We start from the raw sequence: 26,857 nt of genomic DNA, 5'->3' as shown, positions 1-26,857 counted from the left end.
GCCGATTTCATAAAATGATTTTAATAGAAAAGTACAAGATATGAACAAAAATAAATAATCTTTATCTCATTTCTAGCCCAGCAAATTGTACACTGCATATAAAACTGGTCTCAGATGCAATTTTCCTCGCTCCTTTTTTGCGTTTGAAATACTGAGACAGCATTTGAGTTAAATCTTCTTGATTCAAATTGATACATTTTTGTCTTAAAAAAATCATACCCAAGCTTTAATCATTCCATATCCATTTTTTTTTTAAAAGTTGGCTAACAAGACGAGGTTTCACTGAAATAAAATATCATCCAATTACCAGACTTAAGGGTAAAGTTTGTATGAACAGGTAAATTAGAAGATCCCTTTACTAAGTTGTAATTCCTGCATTGCTGTTTCCTGTTTTAAAAACTCATTTCATCATCTTACTTCCAAAAGACGGCATCTGTTTTTCACCATCCCATAGACAGAGGGGAGATTAAAAAATACTTTCTAAAAAAATAAATATTTTAAAAGTACCATTTACAGTGATCAAGCAGTATTTTAGACCTATGCCTTGGTGCGTATTGGCAGTACAGACGTGCTCCAAGTTCCAAGGACCTTCTCTATGTCGCTCTCTACTTCTATTGGAACCAGTCAGCCTTTGGGGGCTGTTTTTGCTAGCGATCTCTTGGAGTCGACCAGTACCAGTCTCTCATTTGGAACAGTTATCCTGCGAGAGTGTCATATTGGATCATTCCAGTGGCTTGCAAAATGGTTTGCAAAAACAAATTGAAACTTGGTATTGGCAAAATCATCTGAGCCAAGGGTTTGGGTAGGCTACTAAAATATATTCCGTCAAAGAGGTCAGCAGCGAACAGAACAGATAAACTGAACCAAAACTTAAAGCAGTCTTCCTCTTACGTGAGTCCATAATTACTGTTTTGAACATGGCTCTGCTTGCTGCTGTCTCTACACAAATTTTTTTGTTAATTTTCCTGTATTGGGAAGATCTTGAATGCGTTCCAGGATGCGAAGGAAAAAAATATGCTGACACTCCTAAATCAAGTATATGTTTTTGCAATAAAGAACACTGGTCAATATACAACTGAGGAAAAACTGAAACAGATGTGAGTCCTAGAACCACAAGCGTTTGAATTTGCCCAGAAATGCTATTTTAAACACTCTATATGTCGGTCTACTGTTTTTTTGTGGAATAATGCATTCTTGGCATCCTTAAAAGGTTTCAATATGTTACAAGGTTATCCAGAAAAAAAGCAAGGAAAAAAAAAAAAAAAGCAAAGGGCTAACATATCAATCTGGGCAGCGCTGGCCAGACTTCGGCGTGCCCTTTCGGAAAGCACGAGAACCCGTATTAATTGCACTTCACACAACGAGCCTTTAGTTTCCCATGAGTTTTCATTCTCTGCAGACTGAGGCTTGCTTTTCACGAAATGACTCTCAAAGGGGAACAGAGACACTCCAGTCCACAGTAACTTCAAATAGCGAGGTGCAATCCTTGCAGTGGTAAACACAGATACACTTCTGGGGACTAAAACTCTGGTCCTGGATAAAAGCATGTGCCTTTCAGTTCTCTGAGATGCTACAACAGCGACGCGCTCTAAAACAATTAAGTTACATGCATAATGCTAAAAGAATGCGAGCAATCCTATGCCCAGCTTTGCGCCAGCTGCTTGCTTTTTTGAGGAACATATATAGGAAAAGAGAACTTCCCTTTTGTTCCGTTACATACAGAAATCTTTTGAAGCTTCCAAATAGTTTGGTTTTGGGTAAAAGAAAAAAAAAATTCTCCGCTCTTCTGTTATGCTAACATGTAGTCACCCTAAACTCTCCCTCATGGTTTCTCAAAAAATCTCCACATGAATTATCTGAACGACAATTGAAGCCACTTACCAATATACAAGTAACATTTTATTTTATATTCTATCTTCCATTTGGCATAAGCCTTTTGATGTTTGTTTTTTAAACCAGTGAAATATACAAATCACGCAAGACAGAAATATGTACATTAAAAGTACAGAATAAAGGCCATAGAAGATATACATAATATCTGAATGACAAGTAGAATATTTTACATTAAATAGTTTCTTTTTAAAACTAGGATTGTTAAACTCAACTCTCTTCATAAACATGAATCACTAAGAAGGAACAAAATCTGGTTTAGCAAAAAAAACTTCATGGTTTTTGTATAATAAAAACCAAAAAAGTGACATTTTCAACTAATTAGTGCTTTTTAATTTCAAGATCTTTTGCTTGCAATTCACTGCAACTGAGGGGAAGTGAATATCCTTGTGCAATAAATTAAGAGCCACGCATGGCTGAGGTGAAGCGAAGGCCACCAGGACCATGACGGCCGTAGGAGATGTGTATCTTCCCAAACTTCTCAAACGTGCAAGTCTGAGATAAGAGCACGTTGGATGGCACTTTGTGGAAAGAGGTTTCCTATTTTAAAAATTAGTTATATATGTCATGAGCTGGATTTTCCTTAGGGACTCAAACAGGGACTACTAAATCTACCAGGCACCGGTTTCCACTCTGCATCATGAGCTAAGGAGAGAGAAATGATGACTATGCTTCCTAGTTTTAAATCTCTCTTCATTTCCAAGACTATGATGAACTAGTAATGCCCTCTTAGGAAAGTGTACAGAAATGGAGGTTGGAGAAAAGGTGGGGAGGAGAGAAAAGAAATTTTCAAACCAACAGGCATATCAGGGAGGGAGGCCTTCCAGATTCCTTAGGCACCAGGCTGTTTCTTGATGCTCAAGGTAGCATCACATCAGGGCCACAGCCCATGCTCAACTCGAAAACCCCTTCTTAAAATCCCAATGAATCACAACGAAGGACAACAATGTTCTAGACCAAGAAATAACCCCAGAGGAAAGTGTAATTCTAAATCACTGGCTGCACCGAGATATAATAATATTTATATTTTTATATATACATATATATGTATATATATGTGTGTGTGTGTGTGTGTGTGTGTGTGTGTGTATGTACAAAAGACTTTGAGATATCAGGCACCATTAAACCACATCCCTCTCCCCCTCCATACATGCATCTGCTCCAGTCCAGTAGGAACAGTTGTAGGGTTCACCTGCAGTGTCATAGGAAAAGCTCAAATGCAGCATCTAAACACAGGATCGTAACAGTGACACGCTGCAACACCTCTCTGTGGACTCCATCAGCCAAGTAATGTCATTAAAACATAAACTACGGCTCCTCAGAATCCAAGTTTTAGGGGGAAAAAAAAATCCCTAAGTAGCAACTGTTTTCCAAGTGGAGCTCCTAATGGTTCATTTCCTGTCCTGCAATCCAAGGGGGCCCGGTGGAGCTGCCTTGGGAAACGTGGCCGGCCTCACCTGGGCAGCGGGGCAAGGAGGGCTCAGCCAGGGCTGGGGTCAAGGAGGAGGGCGGGTTTCACTCCTTCCCTGCCATCAGGTTTTCTGCTCTGGTGCAGCGCTGAACTGCATTCAATTACCTTGGTGTTTGGGCGGAAGGTCTGTGAATGGAATCCATTTATTATTTTGATTATTATCATTTATTAACCAAGTATCCCTAAGAAAATTACAGTATATTTTCCTTTAGATTCAAGCCAACCGCCCCCACCCCTCTCCAAACAAAAAGTCTACAACCCAGAGTCATTCGGGGATGCTTTCCCAATCTGATAACCTAATTCCTGTAACAGCTTCAAATCAGTCTTAATATAGGAGTTTTTAAGTTTTTTTTTCTTTCTGAGGCTTTCCTCCCTGCTCCCCAAGTTTCAGTAGCTGTTAGAATGGGACCATCTGCACATGGAATGTTTGAGAAGCATGAGATACATGATATACTTCTTTTTTCTTTGCGGGAAATGAGATTCTCGCTCTTATATTTTAAATTACCATTTTGAAAATGTTTCAGGCTGGTAGCCCCTGGAGAAAGGGGGGGGGGGCCTCATTTTTTTTTTGTTTCATTTGTTTCTCAAGACCTTTCACCAGAGCATTTACAATTCCTTTTGGTCATCAAGGCTAAATGGAGTGTAGACTTGGACCAACCCCTTCCAGCTGGATGCTACCTGTCCTATACAACCCCACAGTTGACAAAAAGAAAACGTATTTCCTTTACCCTCTAGATGTGCACACAACTAAGTTAGGGTATGTGTTATTTCCCCCCTCATCCTCCACCGTCAAAAGAAGTCTTACCTTTTCAAAGATCCACAAAATAAATATTTTCTTGGTTCCCACCCTCCATTATTGCCAAATAATAATTATAATATTAATAATAAACCACAGAGTTCTTAGATGGGAACAGAAAAAAAAAATGGTTCCGGTTGCAATTCTCGGGGGAAAATAAAACAATATTTAAAAAAAACAAGAATCACTGTACTTTCTATAAATAAGTGGGTCCTGGGAACGGGGCTGGGTGACAGGCGAGCGGCAGGCGCCCACTATTTGCACACGAACTGGTCCACTATCTCCGTGCACTTCTTGCACTTGACGTAGCAGCACCAGTGGAACTTGCAGTGGCAGCGCTCGGTCTGCACGGTCTTGAACTGGTCATAGCCGCGGCCGCAGCACATGAGCTCGCAGCCGTCCATGCCCTCGGACGTCTTGTTGCAGAGGCGGCCCTGCGTGCCCAGCGAGCCCGTGCTCTCGTTGCGCACGCAGTAGTCGGGGCTGGGGTCGATGTAGACCAGGTCCTGCGTGGTGGGCGAGTTGAAGCGGCTGTTCACCTGCACCAGCTTGCCCCGGCCGTTGAGCCGCATGGCCGCCGCGCTGTCATACTTCTCCTTCAGGGCGTCGCCCACCTTGCGGAAGTCGGCCAGCTGCAGCCAGCACGTCTTGAGGCTACAGGAGCCGGACACCCCGTGGCACTTGCAGGCCACATCGGCCAGGTTGTACACTGTCTGTGGGGACATGAGACAGTCAGTTTATAAGCGCATGGAGGCGCCCCGGCGCAGGCAGGGCTATGTTAACAAAGCTCCCCATGGAGCCACGTTCCCCCCTACACTAGGGGCTGGGCTACCTCCTCCTCATTCTCCACTACCTGAAGTCTTTATTGCTTTCTTTAAAACTGGGGTGGGGGACCTTTTTTCTGCTATGGGCCATTTGGCTATTTATAACATCACTCGCAGGCCATACAAAATTATCAACTTAAAGATTAGCCTGCTATATTCGGTCAGGCTTTTAATTAACTCAGCCCTCGCAGGGCCAGACCAAAGATTTTGTGGGCCTTATATGGCCCCTGGGCCGGACGTTCCCCACCCTGCTTTAAACAGTCACCAAAATAAATATGTTCTTAGCCCCTCATTATTACACATCATCATAATAAACAACCACAGCTCTTTAATAGGAACAGGAAAAATTTGTTCCAGTTGCCTCTGTTTTGTAGGGAAGCAATATTAGCAGCAACCAATGCAGCCTGAACGCTCTCCCCAGAGATGGTGAGCAGTTCTTTACCTGCACGGCCTGGATTAATCCCCACAACCAGCCTCTGAGGGAAGTGCTATTATCATTCCCATTTCACAGAGAAGGAAAATGAGGCCCAGAGAGGTGAGTTACCTACCCAACTAATGGGAAGTAGGGGTACCAGGATTTGAACCCTGGCAGTTGGGCTCCAAGCTCATGCTCAGGGACTTGCCTATGGGTACCCAACTGATAAGACTGGGAGGGGTCTAGCCCAGGTAGGATCAGGGCCCAGATCTCTACTCACTATTACTATTATTGCTGTGTACCACACACTGTATCAAGAGCCTTTACATTCTTTTCTTTCATTTAATCCTCCCAGCAATGTTATCACATAGGCTGGTTTAGATGGTGACACAGTGGCACAGAGAAGGAAAGTGGCCTGCACAGGTCACACAGCTAGAGTGTGGGAGAATTGGGCCTGGATCTCAGATCTTCTCCCGCCTGCTTCCTGGACCATCCCTACCCCTCCCTCCACTGCCTAGGCTGAGAGCACAGACCTAGACCCAGACAGACCTGGATTCTCTCCTGACTCTGCCTCTGAATTCAAGCTATGGGCATCCCCTCTCAGAGCCTCCACTTCCCATCTGTGTAGGAGACTGCGGCGGCAGCAGCCTCACAGCACTGTCCTCGGGATAAATTAGAGGATGCTCTGAAAGTACTTGGCGTGCAGGATGGAATCAGTAACTCTGGTCTTTCTCCAGGGTGACAAGGGCATGGCATCTGGGCCCTTCCCGATCACCTGAGCCTCGGGTCTGGCCTCAGAGCACTGTGCCCAGAGTCCGGGAGGTGGCGGCTGCCTATTTACAGCCCTGACGGCCCACAGTGCCTGGGCCGGTTACCCTCCAGAGTCCGAGTGCTGTTGGCAGGAACCTGGAGGCTGGAGTGAGTTAGAGGCTGCTTCCACCCAGCATAGCCACGACCTTCCTCCAGGGGCTCTGCAGGGGCTTTCTTAAAAAGGGGGCCCAAGTGTGTTCCCTTGGCATAAAGAGTTTCAGGCACAGCTAGTCTGAGGAAGGGTTTTGCAAACATATTTAACCTTCACTCCCCCCTGAGGAAAATAAAAAGCTATGTCCCGAGGAGATGCTAATGGGATTTCCTGGCACAGTGTCCAACTTCCCTGCCCCACCCCCACCAGCCGGGAGAAAAACTGTCTTCTATGTAACTTCATCTGCCAGGATACACGCTCAGCTCACTGCTCGAATTAGAAAACTTATGGGGAGAATCCTTCAATATTAAAAAAAAAAGCAGATGTTAAATGAAATTATAATATTAAAGGTACTTTTCCAATTCTGCAAAATTCCCTCCCTTCACTTGGAAATCCCTTGACCTGTTCTCCTTGGTTGCTAAGCCCCTGATGACTTTTCTCCATGAGAGAAGGGTAGGAAATCTTCAAAGATGGATGAAAGCACCGAATATGGGCAGAGTGGGCCCAGAGCAGCAGCCACATCTCTGTCCCAAGGGCATGTCCTGTCTGAGGCGCTGGGCCACTGCACCAGAGAGTAAAGGCATGTGTCTCTGATGGGCACAAGAGCAAGGTCTCTGGGCTCCCAGAGAGAGCAGGGTTGACATGCCCATTGCACAGCCTTGGGTGGGCCATCCTGGGGAGAGACAGTTCAGACACCCTATGGTAGCTGACCTGAGGCAGGAGAGGCCACACTCCCTCTGGAGCAATTATCTGACCCCTCAGGGCAGCACAGGGAAAAATGGGCAGAGTTCAGTCCTTCCCCAACACCACCAAATGTTTGGCATCAAATCCGAGAAGGTAGGATAGCTGCAATGGTCTACATCTTCCATTTTCTAATGTTTAGTAATTATCATTTATCAAGCACTTTACTATTGGCCAACACTAAAGGAAGACCTTCGGTGGAACCATAGGGAGTTGTTATTTTGTAGGTAAGAAATAGTCACGTAGCCGAAACCGGTTTGGCTCAGTGGATAGAGCATCGGCCTGTGGACTGAAAGGTCCCGGGTTTGATTCCGGTTAAGGGCATGTACCTGGGTTGCGGGCACTTCCCCAGTGGGGGATGTGCAGGAGGCAGCTGATCGATGTTTCTCTCTCATCGATGTTTCTAACTTTCTATCTCTCTCCCTTCCTCTCTGTAATAAATCAATAAAATATATTTTTTTAAAAAAGAGTCATGTATTAGTATTTCACATGGTTCAACCTATTATATGATCCCTGTTAGTGCTCAAGATAACTTCAAGTTAATGCCATGGCCATTGAACAGACGTGGAAATGTGGAAACCGAGGCTCAGAAACAGAAAAATACAGACAGAACTGGATTTTAGATTTCGCTGTTTCCAAAAGCTATATCCCTTCATTCCTAAGCTGTGATGCATGAGTTTATTTAAAAAAAAAAAAAAGCACAAAGCACCTAGTTTACATCTCACTCCATTAATTCTCTTCCACAGCCGTGAAGTGTTTCTCTAGGCCTCAGTTTCCCAATCTTTAAAATGGGGGTGTGCAGCCAGAGGGTTCTAAGACTCCTCCCAGTTTCGGATATTTGACTCTGTGATTATCTTCCGTTCTCCTCACCCCAAAATACAGAAGGGTGAAATCTCTGACCAGAAAGTCCCTGGCACCTACCTTTCCCAGGGGCTCTGTGAAAAAAAAAATGACCCTGGTTTTCAAAGCTGCCAAAGAGAAGTTTTCACCCCTTCATTTTAGAGCAGCCATAAAGTGCCATGTGCTTCCCCACAGGGAAAAGGGGTCCTTTTAACTATTGTGGAAGGAGGGAGCAGAATGGGGACACTCAGGAGGGCCTGCAGCTTTGGTCCCCTCTGGGCACTTCTGAGTGGCTCTCTCATCCCTCCAGAGGCACCCACAATTGTCCTGATGGTCAGACTAGAAAAATGCTGTAGTTTTCCTATAAAAGCTCTCTCTTTCCTTTCTTTCTTTCTTTCTTTCTTTCTTTCTTTCTTTCTTTCTTTCTTTCTTCTTCTTTTTTTTTTTAAGAAAAGCCTTCAGTGCATCAAGCTTGCTCTCTCATGGCACAGGGAAGAGAAAGGTAAATCCTGGAGATTGGGGTGAGGGTTTCTCAGCTGGGCACACACTGGATAAAGAACTCACTCTCCCAAAGTTCAGCCCAGCCACAGACCTGTTCCAGGGAGGAGGGCAAACGTTGCTAACTTTTTTACTTCTAAGCTGGGCTGGCCAATCGCACTGGGGACTAATTAAAGGGGCAGAGAAAGCTCTTTGTCAGGCTCCTGCAGAAGCACCTTGGCTGGAGGGTGCACTGATCCCCAGGAGGCCTTTCTGGGGTGTATGCCCCTCTCCAGAGAGGCCTGAGGTGTTGGGGTGGGGGTAGGGAAGTGGAAGAGAGCAGGAGGAAGGGAAGAGAGAAAAAAAGACAAACAGGGAGAGAGGGAAGGAGAGCAGAAAAGATAGAAAGGGGGTTGGAGGCAGAAAGAGGGAGACAGAGATGCAGAGAGACAAAGAGACAGGAACCTATAGAGAGAGGCCGAGGGAGGGGTAGAGAGGCCGGAAGAGGCCGGCTTGGTTGTGGGGGAGACAAAGGGAAGCGGCATGCACGCCACGGGGCACTCACCCTGCGGCCGGCCTCGTTGTTGTGCAGGTTCATGAGGATGCGCGCGCTCTCGTAGGAGCCTTTGGCGTGGATGCGCTCCCGCTCGCGCGCGTCCACGAACTCCTTGGCGAAGCGGTAGCCGTAGTCGATGTTGTCGCCGCAGCCGCCCCACAGCCAGTCCCTGGGCAGGTCCTTGGGGCGCGCGGCGCGGCTGCAGCCGCAGGTGGACAGCTCGCCCTCGCGGCACGCGCGGCTCATGGCGTTGACCACCCCCGCGGCGCTCACCGCGTACGTGAAGGCCGTCTCGCGGCTGCCTGCGGGCGAGGACGCGGGTCACCGGGCGCTGCGCGGGGAGCCCCACTCGCCGCAGCCCCTGGCCCGGGAGGATGTGGGCGGGGATGCGGTGGAGAAGCTCGCTCACGTGCTGCCCCTGGACGGGGACCACGGAGGGCCCCATGCCGAACATACTCTCAGGCGCCGCGCCCACCCCCTCCCCCCACCCCCGTGATTTCCCCCAAATAATAACAAATAACAAATAACGCAGCAGCAACAAATAACAAAGGAGTGGCACATCCCTGATACCTGTGCTCTTGCCTTTCTGAGCTAAAGGCAGGATTCTAGACAGTGCTGGCCCGATTTTCTCTCCAACTCTTTTTTAAAATATTGGAAACTTCTTATTTCCAAAAATGCACAAGAAAGAAGTCATTGAGGGGAAACTCAGAATCTGGGTAGACTTCCTTACATACATGTTAATGTTTGTATTATTCTCACATGCAGGCGCCTAGCAGTTGCCAGGCGTGGAGCCTCGGAAAGTGTGAGGCCCCAGTGGATGGCAGCCACTGCAGCAGCCACGCTGTGGCCACGCTGGTTCTAGCTCACTTCCCCTCCTGCTGCTGCTTGTTGCCTAGCCCTCATGCGGCACTAAGTGTGTCTCCGGATGAGGTTCTAATCTAGACTTTCCCATTGGACATTTTCTAAACCGATCGATCCCTAGACAGTTATAAATGAGCCGCTTCTTTTTCAATGCCAAGCTGACTGGACTGATACTGCCCATTCTAGGTGAGTGTCTACTGTGAAAACAGCCTGCTGGGCTTCAGTGCCACTTCTGCAACTCCCTGACAGCCCAGGCCTCGGTGTTAGAATGACAGCAAGAAGGCCAAAGCACAATCTCAAGGGAAAGGACAAAAAAAGCTTCTTCTCCCCCAAGACTTGTAAAGAATATATGAACCTGAGGGCAGAAACAGGTTTCCCCTCCCCTAAAGCTGGCAAAGACTTTCCCCCTGGAAAACAGGGGCCCTATGTGTCAGGAGAAAAACGGAGGTCATCACAGACTGCCTTCATCTCCACTTGTATGTGAAGACATTTCTACGCATAACAGGAGCCACTTAATAAAAATCTCTCCTATGAGGGAGAAAGGGTTAACACCAGGCCAGCTGAAGCTGGGTCTGGGGGTAAGATGAGGGGGGCTCACTTTCCTCAACTATAAAATCAGAGTATTGAACTAGAAACCTGGGGGGAGCCCCTTCCAACCCTATAATCCCTGTACCAGAATCAGTTTCTCCCGCACGGCAAGTGCTTGCTAACTGTTTTGTGGGGAGCAGAGGGGGGTGGCCATACAACTCAGCCCCAACCTTCTGCAGGGGGATGCCTGTGCCCATTCCAGGACCCATCCTTTTCCTTGGAGGTCTGCTCCAACTCCATCCAGGGCCATTGCTGACCCCACCCCCACCCCTTCCAGGAATGGCCATGGTTCCCATTTACTACAGACCTTCCCTCCCACATTTTAAAAATGAATAACTTGAGGCGTGTGCTGGTGGTTGGGTGTGGCATCTATCTTGCTGGAATTAGTGAAGCAGAGAACATGGGAGGGAGTGGAGAGAAATGAGGAGGGAAGATAGATTCTAGGGAGTTGTTTAAGGATGAACACTTAATACAGAAAATGCTGTGGCCCTGGATGGGAGGCTTGTGGAATAAAGAGGTAGCTAGAGGAAGAGGAGATAAACAATCCTTCAGAGATACGGAAAATCAGACCCTGTCTTGTGAGTATACAAAGCATAAAAGGTCTTTTATACCAAACACAATCATGCTGCTTGTTTCACAAGTCTATCTTGAGCATTTCCTTTTTTGCCCCAGAATACGAACCTGGTAGAAGTCTGAGCTAAGTGGTCACTGCAGGGAAAACGTGGGTTTGAAAGGGGCTCTTTGGCTAATAGCCTGCGGCTACAGTCTTCCTGGATGGAATACTGCTGCCTCTCCTGGCTTTCCCTCCCTGTGAACCTACACCCTCTCCCATTCTCCCATCCTCACACTCCTTAAAAATGGTGCCTTCCTGACATATCTTTTCACAGCATGGAAACAAAGAAGAGAGGGAGACAAAGGCTGGAAGAAAGGGTAGCATGATGAAAAATGAGGAAGTTTCCCAAATGAAGAGTGGGCCCTTCACCAGGCGATTGTGTACAGTGCCTCCGAGGCCATTGGTACCCTAGAAAAATGAGCTGAGGAGGGGGCTGGAAGTGGCAGCCCCGAGTTTCTCAGACACTGGCCCCATCGCAGGGTCAGATTCTCACGGACAAGAATTGCTCTCCATGTCCCTGATGTCCCAAGTGCTTTGGAGCAGGCAAACACACACACACACACACACACACACACACACACACACACACACACACACCTTTCATTCTTAAAGGTGCTCTGCACTTTCCCTCCCAAGGTACCCTTAAATGGAAAAGTGAAAACTAAGTCACTGTCCCACTGATGGGGTTGGGTCCATGTTCCTCTTCCACCAAGAGCTATTCTGGTTTTTCTTCTCTCCAAATATATTTTAAATTTGGGAGAGAGAGAGAGAGAGAGAGAGAGAGAGAGAGAGAGAGAGAGCCAGCCCTGTTGGTGCTGTAACACAAGCCACCCAGCAGCAGCTTTCTGCCCTGAGACCCCAGGCACCTGGGGAACTGTTGGCAAGGGAGACAAGGCATCTCCCAGAACAGCAGCTGACTTGGAGATCCTATCTCAGAGGCTGTCCCACCCACTTCCCATGGACCCAGACAGACAGTACCACACAGCTGAGGACCAGAGAGCGTACTTGCAAGGGACAATTAAATATAGGCCTTTGTACAAGGGTTCTGCTTGTTCCCCGAGGAAGCAGGCTCTTTGAATCTTGGACCACATTTTAAATAAATCTCCAGCAGAACTCAAATCCACTTAGCAAATGATAGCTTATTCTGAACATTTTGGCCCAAAACAGGCTACATATAAAGACAAGAAGAGGATCTTAAATCAAAGCTGTGTTCCAGTGACTACACAGAAAAACAGTTCCAACTGCTGTTTTCCTTTCTGGTTACCATCAGAGGTGTGTGATTTTTTGCTAACTCGTATTCTTGTGAAAAAGTGGCCCCACAGTGTGAGAGGAAGGCAGTTTAGGGGCACTCTGTAAGCAAAGGTCAGGGGGGAAGGCTGACAACATGCCACTCTGAAAGAACTTTAAATAGAAGTGTTTAGTTCACTCACAATATCGAAATGCAGGGGAGCTGAATCTCCACCACACCCCCTGTTACCTACATAAGGCAGCCTATATTCAGGGAAAACTACTGTGTTCCTGAGGCTGAACTCCCAGCTCCTGATCCAGCATATACATTAGCACATTTTAATCATTAACAGGAAGGACAAAGCCCTAAGAAACTTTGCAGGCTGGGGCTTCAGACCATTTTCCCACTCAGTTAGAGGACTGGCTTCCAGACCTGTATTATTTTAGTTTATGAAGCCGCCTGGCTCAAACATCCACTGACAACTCTTTTTTGTTCTCAATGAATGCACTTTTCAGGGTTTTTTTTAAAAAAAGCATTTTATCCATCCGTGATGGATATTAAGCCAACTTTTTATCTTCAGTCAGTATAAACAGTTAATTGCTTTGATAAATTGCTTCTTATTTTAGGAGTTACTGCAGTCATATTAATTTTAAGGGCTTGTTTTGCATAAAAGAAAAGAGACCTAAAATAGTCACACTAGAAAACGCACACAGGACCTAGTCTGTCAGATACTGCCCTGTGCTATTAAACCAAACCAGAGGTAAACTGATGTGTCACATTCTTTGCCTTTTGTCCAGTTTTAATGCCATCTCCTCCCTGAATGGAACAACAAGTTCAACAACGTATTGTATTTAAAAGAAAGAATTGGATTGTGAGTGATACAATTAAACTTTTTCTTTTAAGTTGCTAGGTTGAGGTCTGAATGAAGGATGTGCTTTTATATCAATTGCCAAAATCGCAAATGTAAATTGGACCATTTCTAATTAAAATTCTTTCAGGAACTAAAAAGAAAGCTTTTAACATATAGATCTCTATAGCCTCAGGGACTATCTATATTAGGAAAATTAGAACCTGATTCATTTCCAACACACCCAGCATTCTGAAAGGCGACAATATTTAGTTTGCTGCTTGGGCCATTTGAATTGTGGCTTAAGTTAGAAAACCGTTAACAGTTAAAAGAGTTTTGGAGCTTAAAAGAGTATCACTGACTCAGCTTTCCTCCTCTACTTTTGAGAAACCAAAATAAGTGTGCTGCTTCTATTGTAACCAAAATGTTTCTTTAAAAAAATTACACATTCAGAAAAAATAATGGCGTCTTAGATGCTCCCCTCCTGATTGGGTGAAGTAAGTCCAGAAGGTAAAAAAGGAGTGTGGGAACAGGAATTAAGACAGGTAGCAATAAGGACACAAATCCCCAAGCCACTATTCTGCGGGAAGATTCCCTGGGGATCAGGCTGGTCAGTAACCACTAAGGACTTTTTCTAGGAGAAAAGTTTATATATACATATATATATATATATATTTAAAAATATGTTAAGTGGTCTCCTACCTATCTGCATAACCCTGCCAAACACGGAGGTGTTATCCACAGTGCTGCAGTTCCATCGCCGATGCCGGAACTGATACTGGCATTCTTTGATGCCCGTCTTCGCGCCTTCACCAATGTACTGCATGTGGTCCTGGTACAAGTGGCAGAGTTTCTTCTGTCCTTGAGAGAGTCCTGCCAGCTGGCTGCAGAGAGGCTGTGCTCCTATGATATATACTTCTGACATCTGAACAGGGTTATTCATACCTAGCGACCTGGAAAGGGGTGGGGGGGAGATGTGCCTTTAAGATTTACGTGAACTCTCGAGGTGGGCCCCCAGAAAGCATGTCAGCAAGACATAGTTCTAAGCACACAGATGCTTTTCTCTCCTGCTTGTCCTCATGACAAAGTATGAGAAGGGCTTCATAAAACTCCTCTGTTTCAGCTCCACTCAGAAAACGGAGGTATTGTGTAGTCCCCATCCCGCCATCTGGCCCCTCAGAGTTTTTAACTCCCTTCCTTGCCCCTACCCCTGCCATAGACCTGAACCAGTATTTCCGAAACCCACTCAGAAAAGAGGTACACAGCGGTTTAGGGACAAATCTCTGACTTTAGAGAAAGTGACTCACTTTGCCCCACAAATTGGACCGATCTGCCTTGAAAAAAATGTATGAATGCTGAGGAAAGTAGACACAATTAGACACGGGTGGCAGATAGCAGCTCCTTTTGACTGATGGAAGAACAGTGGGACAAGTATGTAGACGTAGACGGGAGAAACTTCACCATGCTCTGGACAGCTTAAAAGGGCTCCTTATATATGATTGTGAAGGACCCAAGACAGGGTATCCAGTGAACAGCAGTCATGTTTGACAGTCAGAAAAACACTGCTCATTCACAGGGAAAAATATCCAGAACGCCGTCAAAAATAATCCTCTGGATATACTGCAGCCTGTCTTCCAGGGCCCTGCCAGAAAGAAACCCTCTCAGTCAGGGCCTTTGGACTACTTCAAGTTCACCTTTGCTTGACCGAATTTTGAGCCCAAATACTTCTCGACTTGAAGTTCAGCTGTCTTCCTAGAACTCTCCCTACAGTAGACCCTGAAGGTTAATAACCTCAAGTGACAGAAAAATAAAAGTTGGAACTCACTTTTACTACCTAGAGCTGGCAAAACGTAAAATTTATAGATAGGCTTTCGGTGATTAGAGAAGTGACTTTTGGGTCCCTTCTATGATATGATGTGCTACGAGCATACATCTGAACAAGGGCCTCACAGAAAACAGCCTCCCTTTAGAAGCTCTGATTCCCAAAGGAGCTCAAGATAAGCTCACCAATATTAGCAACTGAAAAGAAAGTTCTTATTTAAAAATACATGCAAATAAAAAAAATGTATTATATGTGTATTAGATAAATGCACCCAAACTCGTGATTTAGCTTTAAATATCGCAGCATCCTACAAATGTATCTTTAAAAATATATATATATGCACATAGAATGAACTTACCACCAAGAATTGGCTTCTATTACAACCTGGGCGAAGGAGAAAAATATGGCCAAAGCCATTAGGAAGAACTTGGAAGACATGGCACTCCCAGCCGTCCCCAAAGCAACTCCTGGGCTTAATATTCCAGTGGACTTCTGGAGAGGGAAGAAAGGAGCAGATGTTTATTGCCTCTCAGATAATCTCCCAGCACACAAGTTTAAACAACGGAAGCATCCGGGTCTCTCGGGTCTACTGTCGATGGACTGCGCTTCTCCTCCGTGAGTTGTTTGATGAGAAGATATAGGCAGTTTCTTTTTCCAAATTAATCCACCCACGCAACCTCACCAGGAAATCTGATTTCTCTGGGATCCTGCGCGCGGGGCACGCCAGCGATTACAAACATGTCTCAAGGCTGTGGAGTCAAAGCCCGGGTGCCAGGCGCTGCCTCCTTCCTGCTCGCTCGTGTCCCGCACCCCCTCGCTCCCCTCTAGTTCGCACAGTGCTAGGTCCCTCCGTGGGAATTCACTTGGGACCCCCGCCGCCACCCTCGTCCTCTCCCCGACCTGGGCCGAGCGACAAGTGGAGACGGAATTCATTCCAAGGGCGAGAGGAGCGCGGAGGAGAGTGGAGCGCGCCCGCCGGCGGCTGCGGAGGAGGCGGGGTGGCCGGCGCGGGGGTGGGGGTGGGGGCAGGACGCGGGAGGGAAGGGCAGGGGGTGGGGGGCGAGGCCCGGGGGAGCGGCGCGCGAGAAAGTGCCCAGCTGGGAAATGCGGCTCTGAATTAACATCGTATGTTTCATAATCAGTTTACGGGCCGCTTTGGGCGAAGCCACTTCCAGAGGGGGGAGGGCAGCCTGGTTTTCCTTAGGACGCTCCTCAGCCAGATTGGAGCTGGAGAAAGGAGCTGGGGGGCGCAGGAATCAATCGAGAGAGGGAGAGAGATCTGCTCTCCCAATTAAGGAATCCAGAAAACAGGGCGCTCCCTCGGACTCGGCGTGCTCTAGCGAAAGGATGGCACCCAGAGGAAAGGAGGGATCTGGGTCCCGTAGTACTCGGACGGGACCCCTGCCCTGCTCTCCCCACCATCCTCCTCCAAATTCTTTTTCACTCTCCCGCCCGACCCTCCCGTCCCCACTCCTGGCAGCTGCCTAGGAGCCGGGGGAAAGGAAGCCAAGGGGGACTCCAGTTTCCTTTGGTCCTGGTCGGAGTTGTCCGCCGCTTCGCCATCGAGGCACCTTGAGCCTGGCCTTGGAACACCGCCCCCGCCCCCCACCCCCCCTCCAGCCCAATTAAGATGCGGTTGGGTCAGTTCTGAACGGTGAGGGTGCAGATTGAGGCCGGAGCTGGTTCCAGCGAGCCCCCCGACGGGGCCAGAGATGCGCAGGCTCGGGCGCCGCGGCGGAGACCCCGGGTTCCAGGGCGCAGAGGGCCTGGCGGCGAAAGTTCCAGTCGTCAAGAATGTCGGGGCAGGGGCGGCCTTGGAAGCTCCCGCTGCCTTCCTCCCCACGGGTGACTTCTCCACCTGCAGGCGGCAGCGGAGCAAAGCGGTGGCGGCTGCGGGAGGGAGGAGCACGTTTCCAAAATCCCCTTTTACATCTCTGACCAGTTTAACCCCGATGCGCTGCGCCTCCGGCAGCTCCCCAGGGACCCCCTTCCTCAGGAAAGGACGGGTGAGCCTCTTCCAGGCGACAGAAGGGACTGAGGGGACCTAGGCAGCTTAGGAAACACGAAGGGGCTCAGAAGCTTGCCACGGATTTTCCTGGCCAGCCACCCCTCCGGCCGGGACACCTCGGGGCTTCTTTGAGAGGAAATGCGTTTGTGTCCCCGGTGCCCGCTAACCAGGGCTCCAGCGCCCGCGGCACACTAGTCCTCCAGACGCCTTGGAGCTGGGGGCGCATCCCAGAGAATAGAAACCTGGGGTTTCCCCAGCCGCGGAGAGAAGCCTTCGGCTCCCTCCCCACCCCTGCCCGCCGCCCGAAGTGTCAAGTTTCCTCCAGGGGAGGGGGGTGGGCTGCGAGGTCTGCCTTCGCGCGCGGCCCCTGCTGCAAAGCCGACTCTCCCCATAGGCGGCCGAGGCCGCGCGCGCGTACACTCCTGCACGATCACACTCACGCACTCGCACACACTCACACTCACACGCGTGCACCGATACACCGGCTCCGATGTGCTTCCCAGACGGCGGCGCTGGTCGCTGCTGGCCAGGCGCACCTTCCGAGCTTCCCGACGGGCGGGGCGCGCGGGGCGGGGCGCGGGCGGCAGAGAAATTGATAACAGATTCGGCGGATTACAGGGGATCTCTTTGTTAGAGGGGAAGCCACACAAACCGAACCCACTCTCGGCCGACGACCCCGAGAAAAGTCCACCTAGTCCCAGAGCTGGGGCCAACTGGTAGTGGGTCACTGGGTGTCTGCCAGCCGGGTCTCCCCAGCTCCAGCCTGGGGGTCAGCCAAAGGTATCCCCAAGGGGATCCGCAGGAGAGCCTGGCGAGTCGCGTCGCCACTTAACCCCGCGCGCTTGCCCGGAAACACCTTGGCCCTCTTCCCCATCCAAACCCCGAGCAGCCCAGAAAAGGCCCCACGAGTTTGAAACATTTAAGGAACCTACAGCGAACTCACTAAGAAATACATGGACTCTGTTGGGCAAACACCCCTGCCTTGTTTACGAAGAGATCTGATCCGAAAAGACAGTACGAAAGGAGACCTCTCCGGAGACTGGTACACCGAGCGAGGGCAAATCAAAACTTCTAGGCAGAAGCTAAGTTTACCGAGAAGGGATTAAAGGTTTTCAAAAGCGTTCAGGGCCCGGGAAAGCTGACTTTGTGAGGACCTCGGAACCTGTTCCCTGTGTGGGGTGGGAAGGAGGGTGCATTTGAGAGTTTCTAGCGCAGGGGAGGGGGGAGGTTGGGGGTGAGAACGTCAGCGCGCCCTTGTTTCCAGCCCAGATCAGCGAATTGTAGCGGCTGCTTTTTCTGTCTCTCCTCCAAAGCTTTCGCATTAAATGAAAGGTGTTCCTAACCCTTCTTTTCAACTGGGTTGCGGGCGTGGAGTGATAGGAGGTAAGAGAGAGGAAACCAGCAAGCTGTTTGGAAAAGGTTCGCATGCCTCCGAAAGCACTGCGACGCACTCCCAAACCTCCGAGAGTCCTCCGCCCGCCGCCCCTAAAAAGAAAGTTCCACAAAGGCAGGGCGAACATCCCCGACCCTGGGCCACCGGCGCTGCCTCACGCAGTTTGGGCATCCCCTTCCACCAGGCTCTTTTCGTCCCAGTCCCCTCCTCAACACCCCCTCCCCCCAAAAAAAGAAAAGTCTCTGGAAGTGGAAATGATGAGGGAGACCAACTTGGAGGAAGTGAGTTTGACCTGGACTCCCGGTGTCGAAAGGGGTAGGAAACTCCAAGAATCACAGTTCTTGGTGGGAAATAAAACGTGTTTTCCCCACTGTGATCTCTCCCCGAAGCAAGGAGAAAGATGGAGAAAACTGCGGGAGAAAAACTCGATTGTTGTGTTGGGCTGTCCTGCTTCAGGAACGCCAAGAGAAGTGGGAGGGGAGGGGAGGGGAGGATGAGCTGGTCAAGGCTGATAGGAGGTCCTCTTTGGGGGAGCAAACAAGGAGCCAGCGCTCCCCATGCCTCTAGCCTGGGGGTGGGGTGGGGGCTGCGGCCGCCCAGTGTTCCCCGGACGTATCCACAGCGCTGTGGCGGGATGGGGTGGGGAGAGAGAGGGTGTAGGGAGCTTTCAGAGCCCAAATCATTGCAAGGAACGTGAGCAGCCTGTGATCGCCCTGACTCAAAACCAACAGCAGGTCCAGTAGCAAGGGGTCTCTAAGGGAGGCATAGTAGCCAAGTGTAGTTCTGTCTGTTCCCGGCCTTCAGTCGTCCACCCCTGGGACAAGGCTCTCCAGACCTCAACCCCCTCACACACACACACACACCACTCCTACCTTCTCACATGAAATGTCTAACTCTCAGCACAGGCGCTCAACGTTATCCAGAGGCAGAGCAGAGTCCGGTGGAAGGAGAAAGAAAATTAAGCATCAGTTCAACCCCCAGCAACCTCTCTTCAGAGGCAGTTTCAACTGCACTTTTTAATAGACAAGAAACTGAGGACCAGAGAAAGCAACACTTGTCCTCGATTACAGAGAAAATCGGTGAGAGCGCCAAGACCAGACCCGAGGCCTCCTAGAGGGCAACGCTCTTGTTCCAACGCCTTGGAGAAGAGGTACCAGCTCTTGCTCCACTCGCCGGAGCCCCGTTTGCTGGGTCGTGCCCTTGGCCTCTTCCGCATTGCGGTGGCGGCGCGGCGCAGCGCAACGGGTCCTCTGGGGGCCTCTGAGCGGCCCTCCCCTGAGACAGTGGGATAGAATGTGCGCGGCCAGAGGCGGGAGCTAGAGGCGAACCCACTGGCCCCACCGAACTGAATCTGAGGTGTCCTACCTCAAGGCGGCCAACAGGGGGCAGCCGGCACCGCACGGCAGGGAAGAAAAGACGGCAGGAAAAGCTGAGCTCCAGGCGCACGGTGCTAACCCCTTGTGCACTGGAGCGCTCCAATGAGGGGAGGGAAATGGCCAGAGAGTCTTGGGTCGGCCTTCCGGAGCGGAGGGAGGGTTCTCCTTTGTGGGGCGGTGCGGGACTAAGGCTAGTATACCCAAGAACAGCTGACCTTTTACTTCTTCCACACACGCAGGACACAAACCCACACACGCAGGACACACAATTCCGCTGCCTCTCCATCGTCTGCGCGCTCTCAGCATTACCCTCTCGGAACTCCCCTGGCAGAGGCTGTTAGAAACTAAATCTCCGCATCTGGCTGAGCCACAGAGAGCCTTGGCGGCAGGGCAAGGGGCTGAGGAGGTGTGATCGCACCGCTGGCTACAAGCGACTTCCAAACAGCGAGTTGTCCATTTAAAGAAAGAAGAGAGGAGAAGGGGCCCCATGCCGGACTAGGTTTAGAAAGTAAAACAAGGCCGCGGGGGTCTCCCGGTTTGCGGGTTTTTAAAACCTTTTTTTCGGGAGGGAGAATTTGCTTGCTTTTAGGAAACATCCTCATTCCCATTTCAACCTTATTTTCTGGAAAACTGAAAATGGGAGAAATCAACAAAAATGGAAGGATAGAAGCTTGGGGGACAGAGAGAGGGAAAGTTATTTGAAAAATAGCAAGTTATATTGCAGGAAGAAATGTTAACTTTTCCTAAAAGTGAACTCTCGGTGACCCTCGGAGTGTGTGACTCGGCTTTAACATACAACTGACAATTAAAACAAACAAGAGTTCACAAACTGCCCCCCGCCTGCTCTCCCAACCCAGAGGCCCAAATGTTTCCAAAGGACAAGGCGGATTCCGCGCAGGGGGCCTGGGCGCGATTTCCCTGCGGACGGGATTAGAGCCGCCACCGCCAGGACTCCCCGCCCCCAGCCCCGCCGCTAAGTGCCCAGCTCACCAAGTGGCGGCTAATAATGCTAATAACGCGACCCTGCTCCCCAAGCCGGGGTGCGCACTGGCCCCCCGCCAGGCACTCTTAAAGGTACAGGGCCTGCAGCACTAGGGTTCCCTGGCCAGGACGAGCCTGCAACCTGGCCAGCTCTGGGGTGCGCTTCTCTGGAGCAGCTGGCCCCTAGTCCAGCTGCCCAGTCTCCCAACCAAGGAGGCCACTTCCCCTTTCCAAGCCCTGGCCACACACCTCCTCGGTGCCCGCGCAGTGGGCACTTGGTAAATATTTGTTGAATTGAATCATTATCCTGTTACTGAAATATACATAGTAAGTACACTCGAGTTTCTCAGGGCCAAAGGGAAGTCAAGTCGTCTGTGAACCGCACTGTTTTTTCTGCCTTGGCTCTTAGTAACCCTTTCTCCAAAGTCGAAAAGGCTTACAGAACGTTTGGTGAGACAAGAAGAGGTCTCAGGGAGACAGACGTAGTGCGCAGGGAGTAGAGGGCGAAGGGTAGGGGTCCCAGCCAGCCCCGCGGGAGTTCCATTCTCTCGAGGCGAAAGGAGAAATGGAGGAATAGGAAGGGATAGTGGGGGTTGGGGAGGAGAGGGATTCAGTTAACTTCCATAAGAAAAAAAAAGTAAAGGTAAAAAAAAAAAAAGTGGCGAGCGTCGGAGGAGCAAAGAACACCTACCTTCATGGCGAGGGGGAGGGGGCCCGAAGAGGAAGTCGCCACCAGAGCAAGGGCAGCAGAGGAATCCAAGCGGAGCGGCCGGTTAAGCCTGGGGGGACGATCCGACGCAGGGCTGCGGGCTCCCACTGGGCGCGTCCCGCAGGCGCAGGGAATCGGAGCCGAAGCGGTTCCTGGAGCCCGGGTCTGGGGGCCCGAGTCTGAGCAGCGCTGGGATGCGCCCGGGATCCGAGGGGGCGCGGAAGCCCCGCGACCCGCAGCAGAGACGGAGCCGGGCCGGGGCGCAACAAGGGAGCCGCGGGTCCGGCGAGGGCGCGCAGGCGACTGTTCCGCGGCGAGGCGCTCCCTCTCCAACGTCCATCAGCGACGGCGGTAATTAGGGCTTTCCAACCCCAAATGTGGGCGTGATTGTGCAAAAGACTTTACAACAAATAATAAAAAAAAATTCTTCACAAGAGGGTGAAAAAAATGCCCTACTACTCAACTATGGCCTGAGGCGAAAGGGGGGGGGGTGATCCGTGCGCCCAGGTGCCCCCAGTTCATTCACACCACGGATTCTGCAAACTCCTGGCGGCTCACGCCCTCCTGATCTCCAGCTCCTCCTCTCCAAGTCTGTGGCCGAAAAGTCTGCTTCCAGGCGCTGATCCTGGGGCCGCGAGTGTGCGGACGTCTGTGTACACACAGACACACACTCAAACACACACACACACACACACACACACACACACACACACACACACACACTGTAGCTTTGGGGCCCCAGAACAATCAGGCGCGCACGGTTTTTTCTCCGGGAGATGCCGCTGAAAACGCACAAGTCGCCATCCGAGCTGTAAGAGTCAGCGCCAACTTTTGTCCTTTCATTTTAGGGTTTGGCAAAAAGGGAGCGCCAACTGGGTAGTCGTCCCCGGACGTTCTGCCGTGCGGTGGTTTCGGGGGGCGATCGCCCCAGGGGAGACACGGGCTCTCCCCTCCCCACCCCCTTCTTTCTCTCTTCGGGTTAATCCCCCTCGTTCCCCCGCCTTTCCAGGGCGAAGGGCGACGCGAAGCGAGGGCACCGAGGGCGTGGGGCTGGGGAGGGGCGAGGGGCTCCGCGGCGGCTGTTCAGCTCCGGAGGTCCATGGCCGGCGGGGCTGCCCACCTCCTCGTTTGGCGCCCGGGGCCGAGGGGCGGGAGAGCGGGCGGGCAGGGCGGCGAGCGCTCGAGGGCCCGGTGGCGGCGGCGGCGGCGGCGGCGGCGGGAGGAGCTCGCTCGGCGGCGGCCGCGCGGAACCGGACTCTGGCCGGCGGAGGCGGCGTCGTGGGGCGCGCAGCAGCCTTCCCCGCGAACCGGAGCCCCGCAGGCAGGCTGACCGACCGCCGCGACCGCGTCCCCCCCACCCACCCCCGGCCCTCCTGGCCAACTGCCGCACTCTCTCCCTCCCTCTCCGGACTCCTTTCCCCTGGTGTTCTCCGAGAAGAAAAAAAAAAAAATTTTTTTTTTTTAAGTTGCAGAACCAAAGGCTGCTGAAAAGAGAGAGGGAAAGGGGGGAGAAAAAACTCAACTTTGCGTATGCGCATGCGTGGTGAGACCGGCCTATGACAAACTCCGCAGGATTTTAAAGCCGTACCACGGGCTGGGGTGCAGGGGGCGGGATACAATCCCTGCTCGAGCCCCCTTCCCCGGGCTCCCCATCCCCCAGGCATCTGCTGGAAGAGAGAGGTCCGCTCCGCAGCCACTGTCTGCCTGCAGCCGCTCTCTTCGCTCCTTCCCAAAGCAAGGACCTGCAGGAGGCTGAGCCCCGGCTTCCCGGGCTGGACTCTTTGGTTTGCCTGTCCCAGGCCGCTTCCACGCGGGCTGCTGCCCCGGCGCTGAGCCTCTCGGAGGATTTCCTCTGCATTCTTGCCCTTGAGGGTGGGGTCCCTGAGACTGGAGTGGGGGCTGGAAAATCGGGTAGGCACACGCATCCTGCAACTTCCCCAGTGCAATAGATTTGGGTGCTTGGGAGCAAGATTGAGCATCTAACTAGGACGCTGGCGCGTCCGGATGTGATGCCTGGTCTTGCCAGGTGGAGCTCGGTCAGTGCCCTAAGGTGAGAAAGGAGCCTGCAAAGTTCAGCAAAACTGGGTCCCCGGCACTGGGACTTGTGAATCCTTCCAGGCACCTGGGCTCAGGCGGGGCAGGGTTGGTGGATGAGTGACCCCCACCTTCAGGCCTCCAAACAATACCTCACACTGGAGCGCACTTCTTGTTCTCAATCCTCCCCATTCTCTAGACATTCCTGGTGGAAGTCACACACACACACACACACACACACACACACACACACACACACACACCCCTCAATTTCAGTCATCCACGTGGCATGCACTTGACTCCATAGCCAGGGGTACTTGGGGTGGTGGCTGTTTTGTTTTTCTACTTTCCTGCCCTAGTCCCACCCCTGGCTGATCACCCCAGCCTGAGCAGGGAGAGATTCTGGTGACCCGGCAACACCCCTGGCAGGCCCTTCCTGCTCCTTACTTGTCTCCTCGGACTGGACCCCTCCACAGCCTGGCCCAGGGCAGCCCTGGCCGCCCTTGCTGGGCACATCAATATGTCAAGTGTGGGCTTTCCATGAACTGCAAGGGATGCCCTTGCTCCCAGGGGCTGGCTTTCTTCCTCTAGGGAAGAGGGGACCCAAGGTTATCAAAGATCCCCTGGGGACATCTCTCCACCTCCTGAGTCCACTTCCCCCTCATTCTCTCTAGGCCTTCACCGCTTAACCATCAGGTGGGCATTTTCCAGTTTTCCAGTCTATCCTGAGATCTGCCCAAAGGAGACGAGGGTCTAACCAAGAGGGGTCTGTGCCTGGCAAGTCCATCCTCCCCCAGTCCCTCTCCCCACTCTGTTTTGCCCAGCTACTGCCACCTGGGGTTCTCCTGGCTGGCATCCCAGAGGATGCTCCTAGAATCCTCTCCTTGGACCCAGTTCATGGGCGGAGGCACTGAGAGGCGGCAGGAAATGAATTGGTTAAGAACACAGCTCCCAGAGGGTGCGAAGCCACTGGCACCTGAGTGCCTGGAGGCAGTCTGCTCAGATGATCCTATTCCCAAGAAGGAAAGGACCCTTAATGTAAGAATTTGCTCCATTCATGCAATCAGCCCAGAAACACTGGCTACCAAACCGCAGACCTTTATTAATTGCTATATTCTGAATTATCTTGATAATTTTCTGTTTCTTTCCAATTGCCTTTGCTTGTTTGTGTAGACACAACCCCAACAGTTTTATTTCCTGCATCTGTAGTTCCATTCCCCTCTCCCTTACTTCCTAGCTGGGAAAGCTTGGACAAGCCATTCAGCCTCTAGGTGCCTCAGAATCCTCTTAAACACATGCAACAACAATAACAAAACAACAAACAAAAACCAAGAAAGCTAATGACCTGTCACACAACAAAGAAAAACAGAAATGCAATGACCTACCTGGTAGGGATGCAATGAAAATGCAAAGGAAGACCTTAAAAATCAGGGATGTGGGGAGATAAATGGTAATGATCATGAGGCACTTAGGGTGGGTCGGGCACTCAGCAGGGACTAATACCTGCTCTTCTACAGAAAGCTGTTTTTTTTGCCACTCCTTTGGTGGCAAAACTAGACCTCACATGACAAGGCCATTTATAGTCTTAATTTATCTGAGTTGGTGTGAATGTTCATACTGTTCACAGAAGAAATGTGAGCAGTGTTGGATTACTTGGTCCTTCCCCAGACCTCACGGGGGCTGTCTGCAAACGAAGTAATCATATGCCCTATTTTATCTTTCCAAAAAAATCCCCAAACTCCTGACAAACCTATCGACCGACCCTGAGGACTTCAGGTGGAGGATTGTGAATTTTATCTGATGATATGAATAATGGGTGTGCTGAGATGGCACCGTGAGAATGGAATAAGTTCTATGGCCGTGTTTTCATGGCTGTAGCCCCCATGCCTGGCACTCAGTAGTTGCTCAATAATATTGGTTGAATGACCAAATGAATGCATGCCTGGATGAGAAGGTTATTCCCAGAGAAAAATGTCCAGGGGAACCAACAGGAAACCCACGTTGACCCTTCAGTCAGTGGGGAGGGCTACTCTAGAAAGCCAGGCTCGGTTACAAAGCTCCTTCCAAGATGGGCCTCGACTGATTTGGCTGGGCAACAAACAGTGCGAAGGAGGGGGATCCATTCCTCTCCATCTCCACCTCCATCTCCAAAGGTTCTCTCCCACAGATCTCCAGCGCGTGGATCCCCACCTTTCCCCATACGCACCTCATGTATATGTGGGTGTATGTCCGCAGATTGAGTCATCTGCAGACACACTGGCAAGGCATCGCCATGCTCCCCTCATTAAAAATGCTTTTGAGTCTGTGGAACAAATAAATCAATATTTTTGGCTGCTCTCCCAACAGGGTTATTTCACAAAACAGAGTGCAAGATAAGGAATTTATGAACCATCTCATCCCTGTGCCGCCGTTCCCAGTGGGAGAAAGCAGAGCCGGGGTTGACATTCTGGGAAAATCTACCCCCCCTTTGATGCCAGGCAAATAATATTTTACGGCCCTGGGTTTTATGGCGGCGTTTTAATGATCCGCTGTAGAAAGCTGTAGAAAGCGGGTTTTCTCTCCAGTCACTAGAATTTGTCAAGAAGGGCTGGAGGCCATAAAAGAGGGATGGGCCCCAGGGACAAACAGGCTCCATCTTCTGAAATAAACTAATAAAGAGTCCCAAAATGTTTACTCCTTCACCTCAGAGTCAAGACCAGCCGGGCTGCCTGGGAGGGGCCCCCAGATGGAGCACTAAATGGGACAAAGAGGCCGGAAGGGGGTCGGGGCTTCCTGGCCACCGCATGGCCACAGTCAAAGTAACATGGTCACATTGCGTTCTCACCGGCCACTGGCCTGGGAGGTACAGAGGCTCCCTTGCGGTTACGGGACATTTTTGGACACTGACTCAAGGAGGCTCCTTGAAAATCTCAAACTCTCCTGGCACTGGGCCTAATCACGGCGACCTCCTAACTCAGAGCCCTCTCTATTTTTATAGTCAAGTGCTTTTTGGGGGGGAGGGGGAAAGGGGAAGGGCCTGCATGGATACTGGGATTTTTTTTTAGTTTTAAGTAATTTCAAACAGAACTGAGTCTGAACCCCAGCTCAGCCTCATACTGACTGAGTGACCCTAGCAGGGTCACGTCCCGGTCTAAGCCTTGATTTCCCCACCTGTGAGGTGGAGTATTTAGGGGTCTAACAATTGAGGTAACGTTCAGAAGGCCCTGGTCCAGCCTCTGCTCATGGTAGCAGCTGCTGTGATTATGTCAACACTAGGCATGTTTGTCCCTGGGTCCTGAGCGAAATCCTGAGACAAAGGAGTTGCCTGAGGAGGGAGGAAGCAGGGGCCCCAGGAAAATGGAGGGAAACGTGGGAGGCTTTTATAAGATTATCTGCCATGTCTGCATGAAAGAATTCGGTAAGGATGAGGCCAATCAGTGCCGAGAT

The 26,857-nt window shown here is 50.7% G+C and overlaps 1 protein-coding gene across 5 annotated transcripts; it reads right to left on the bottom strand.

Annotated features, from left to right (window-relative positions):
* WNT5A (Wnt family member 5A) lies at positions 1-22,847 on the bottom strand. 5 transcript variants are annotated; one of them, XM_059663261.1, is made up of 5 exons: positions 21,380-22,847; positions 15,289-15,422; positions 13,811-14,061; positions 8,981-9,273; positions 1-4,870 (listed from the first exon to the last, which is right to left on the bottom strand). In XM_059663261.1, the coding sequence occupies exons 1-5, from the start codon at positions 21,383-21,385 to the stop codon at positions 4,412-4,414; spliced, it is 1,143 nt and encodes a 380-aa protein (XP_059519244.1). In that variant the 5' UTR covers positions 21,386-22,847; the 3' UTR covers positions 1-4,411. The 5 variants fall into 5 exon arrangements, with proteins under 5 accessions (XP_059519244.1, XP_059519242.1, XP_059519245.1 ...); XM_059663259.1 differs by lacking the exon at positions 21,380-22,847 and adding an exon at positions 19,697-20,008; XM_059663262.1 differs by lacking the exon at positions 21,380-22,847 and adding an exon at positions 19,204-19,493.
* Between the last annotated feature and the right edge of the window lie 4,010 nt (positions 22,848-26,857).

Source organism: Myotis daubentonii, chromosome 14 (assembly GCF_963259705.1).
Source record: "Myotis daubentonii chromosome 14, mMyoDau2.1, whole genome shotgun sequence".
Lineage (NCBI taxonomy): Eukaryota > Metazoa > Chordata > Mammalia > Chiroptera > Vespertilionidae > Myotis > Myotis daubentonii.
Note: the sequence above shows the minus strand (reverse complement) of the source record. Positions and strands in the feature narration are given on the sequence as shown.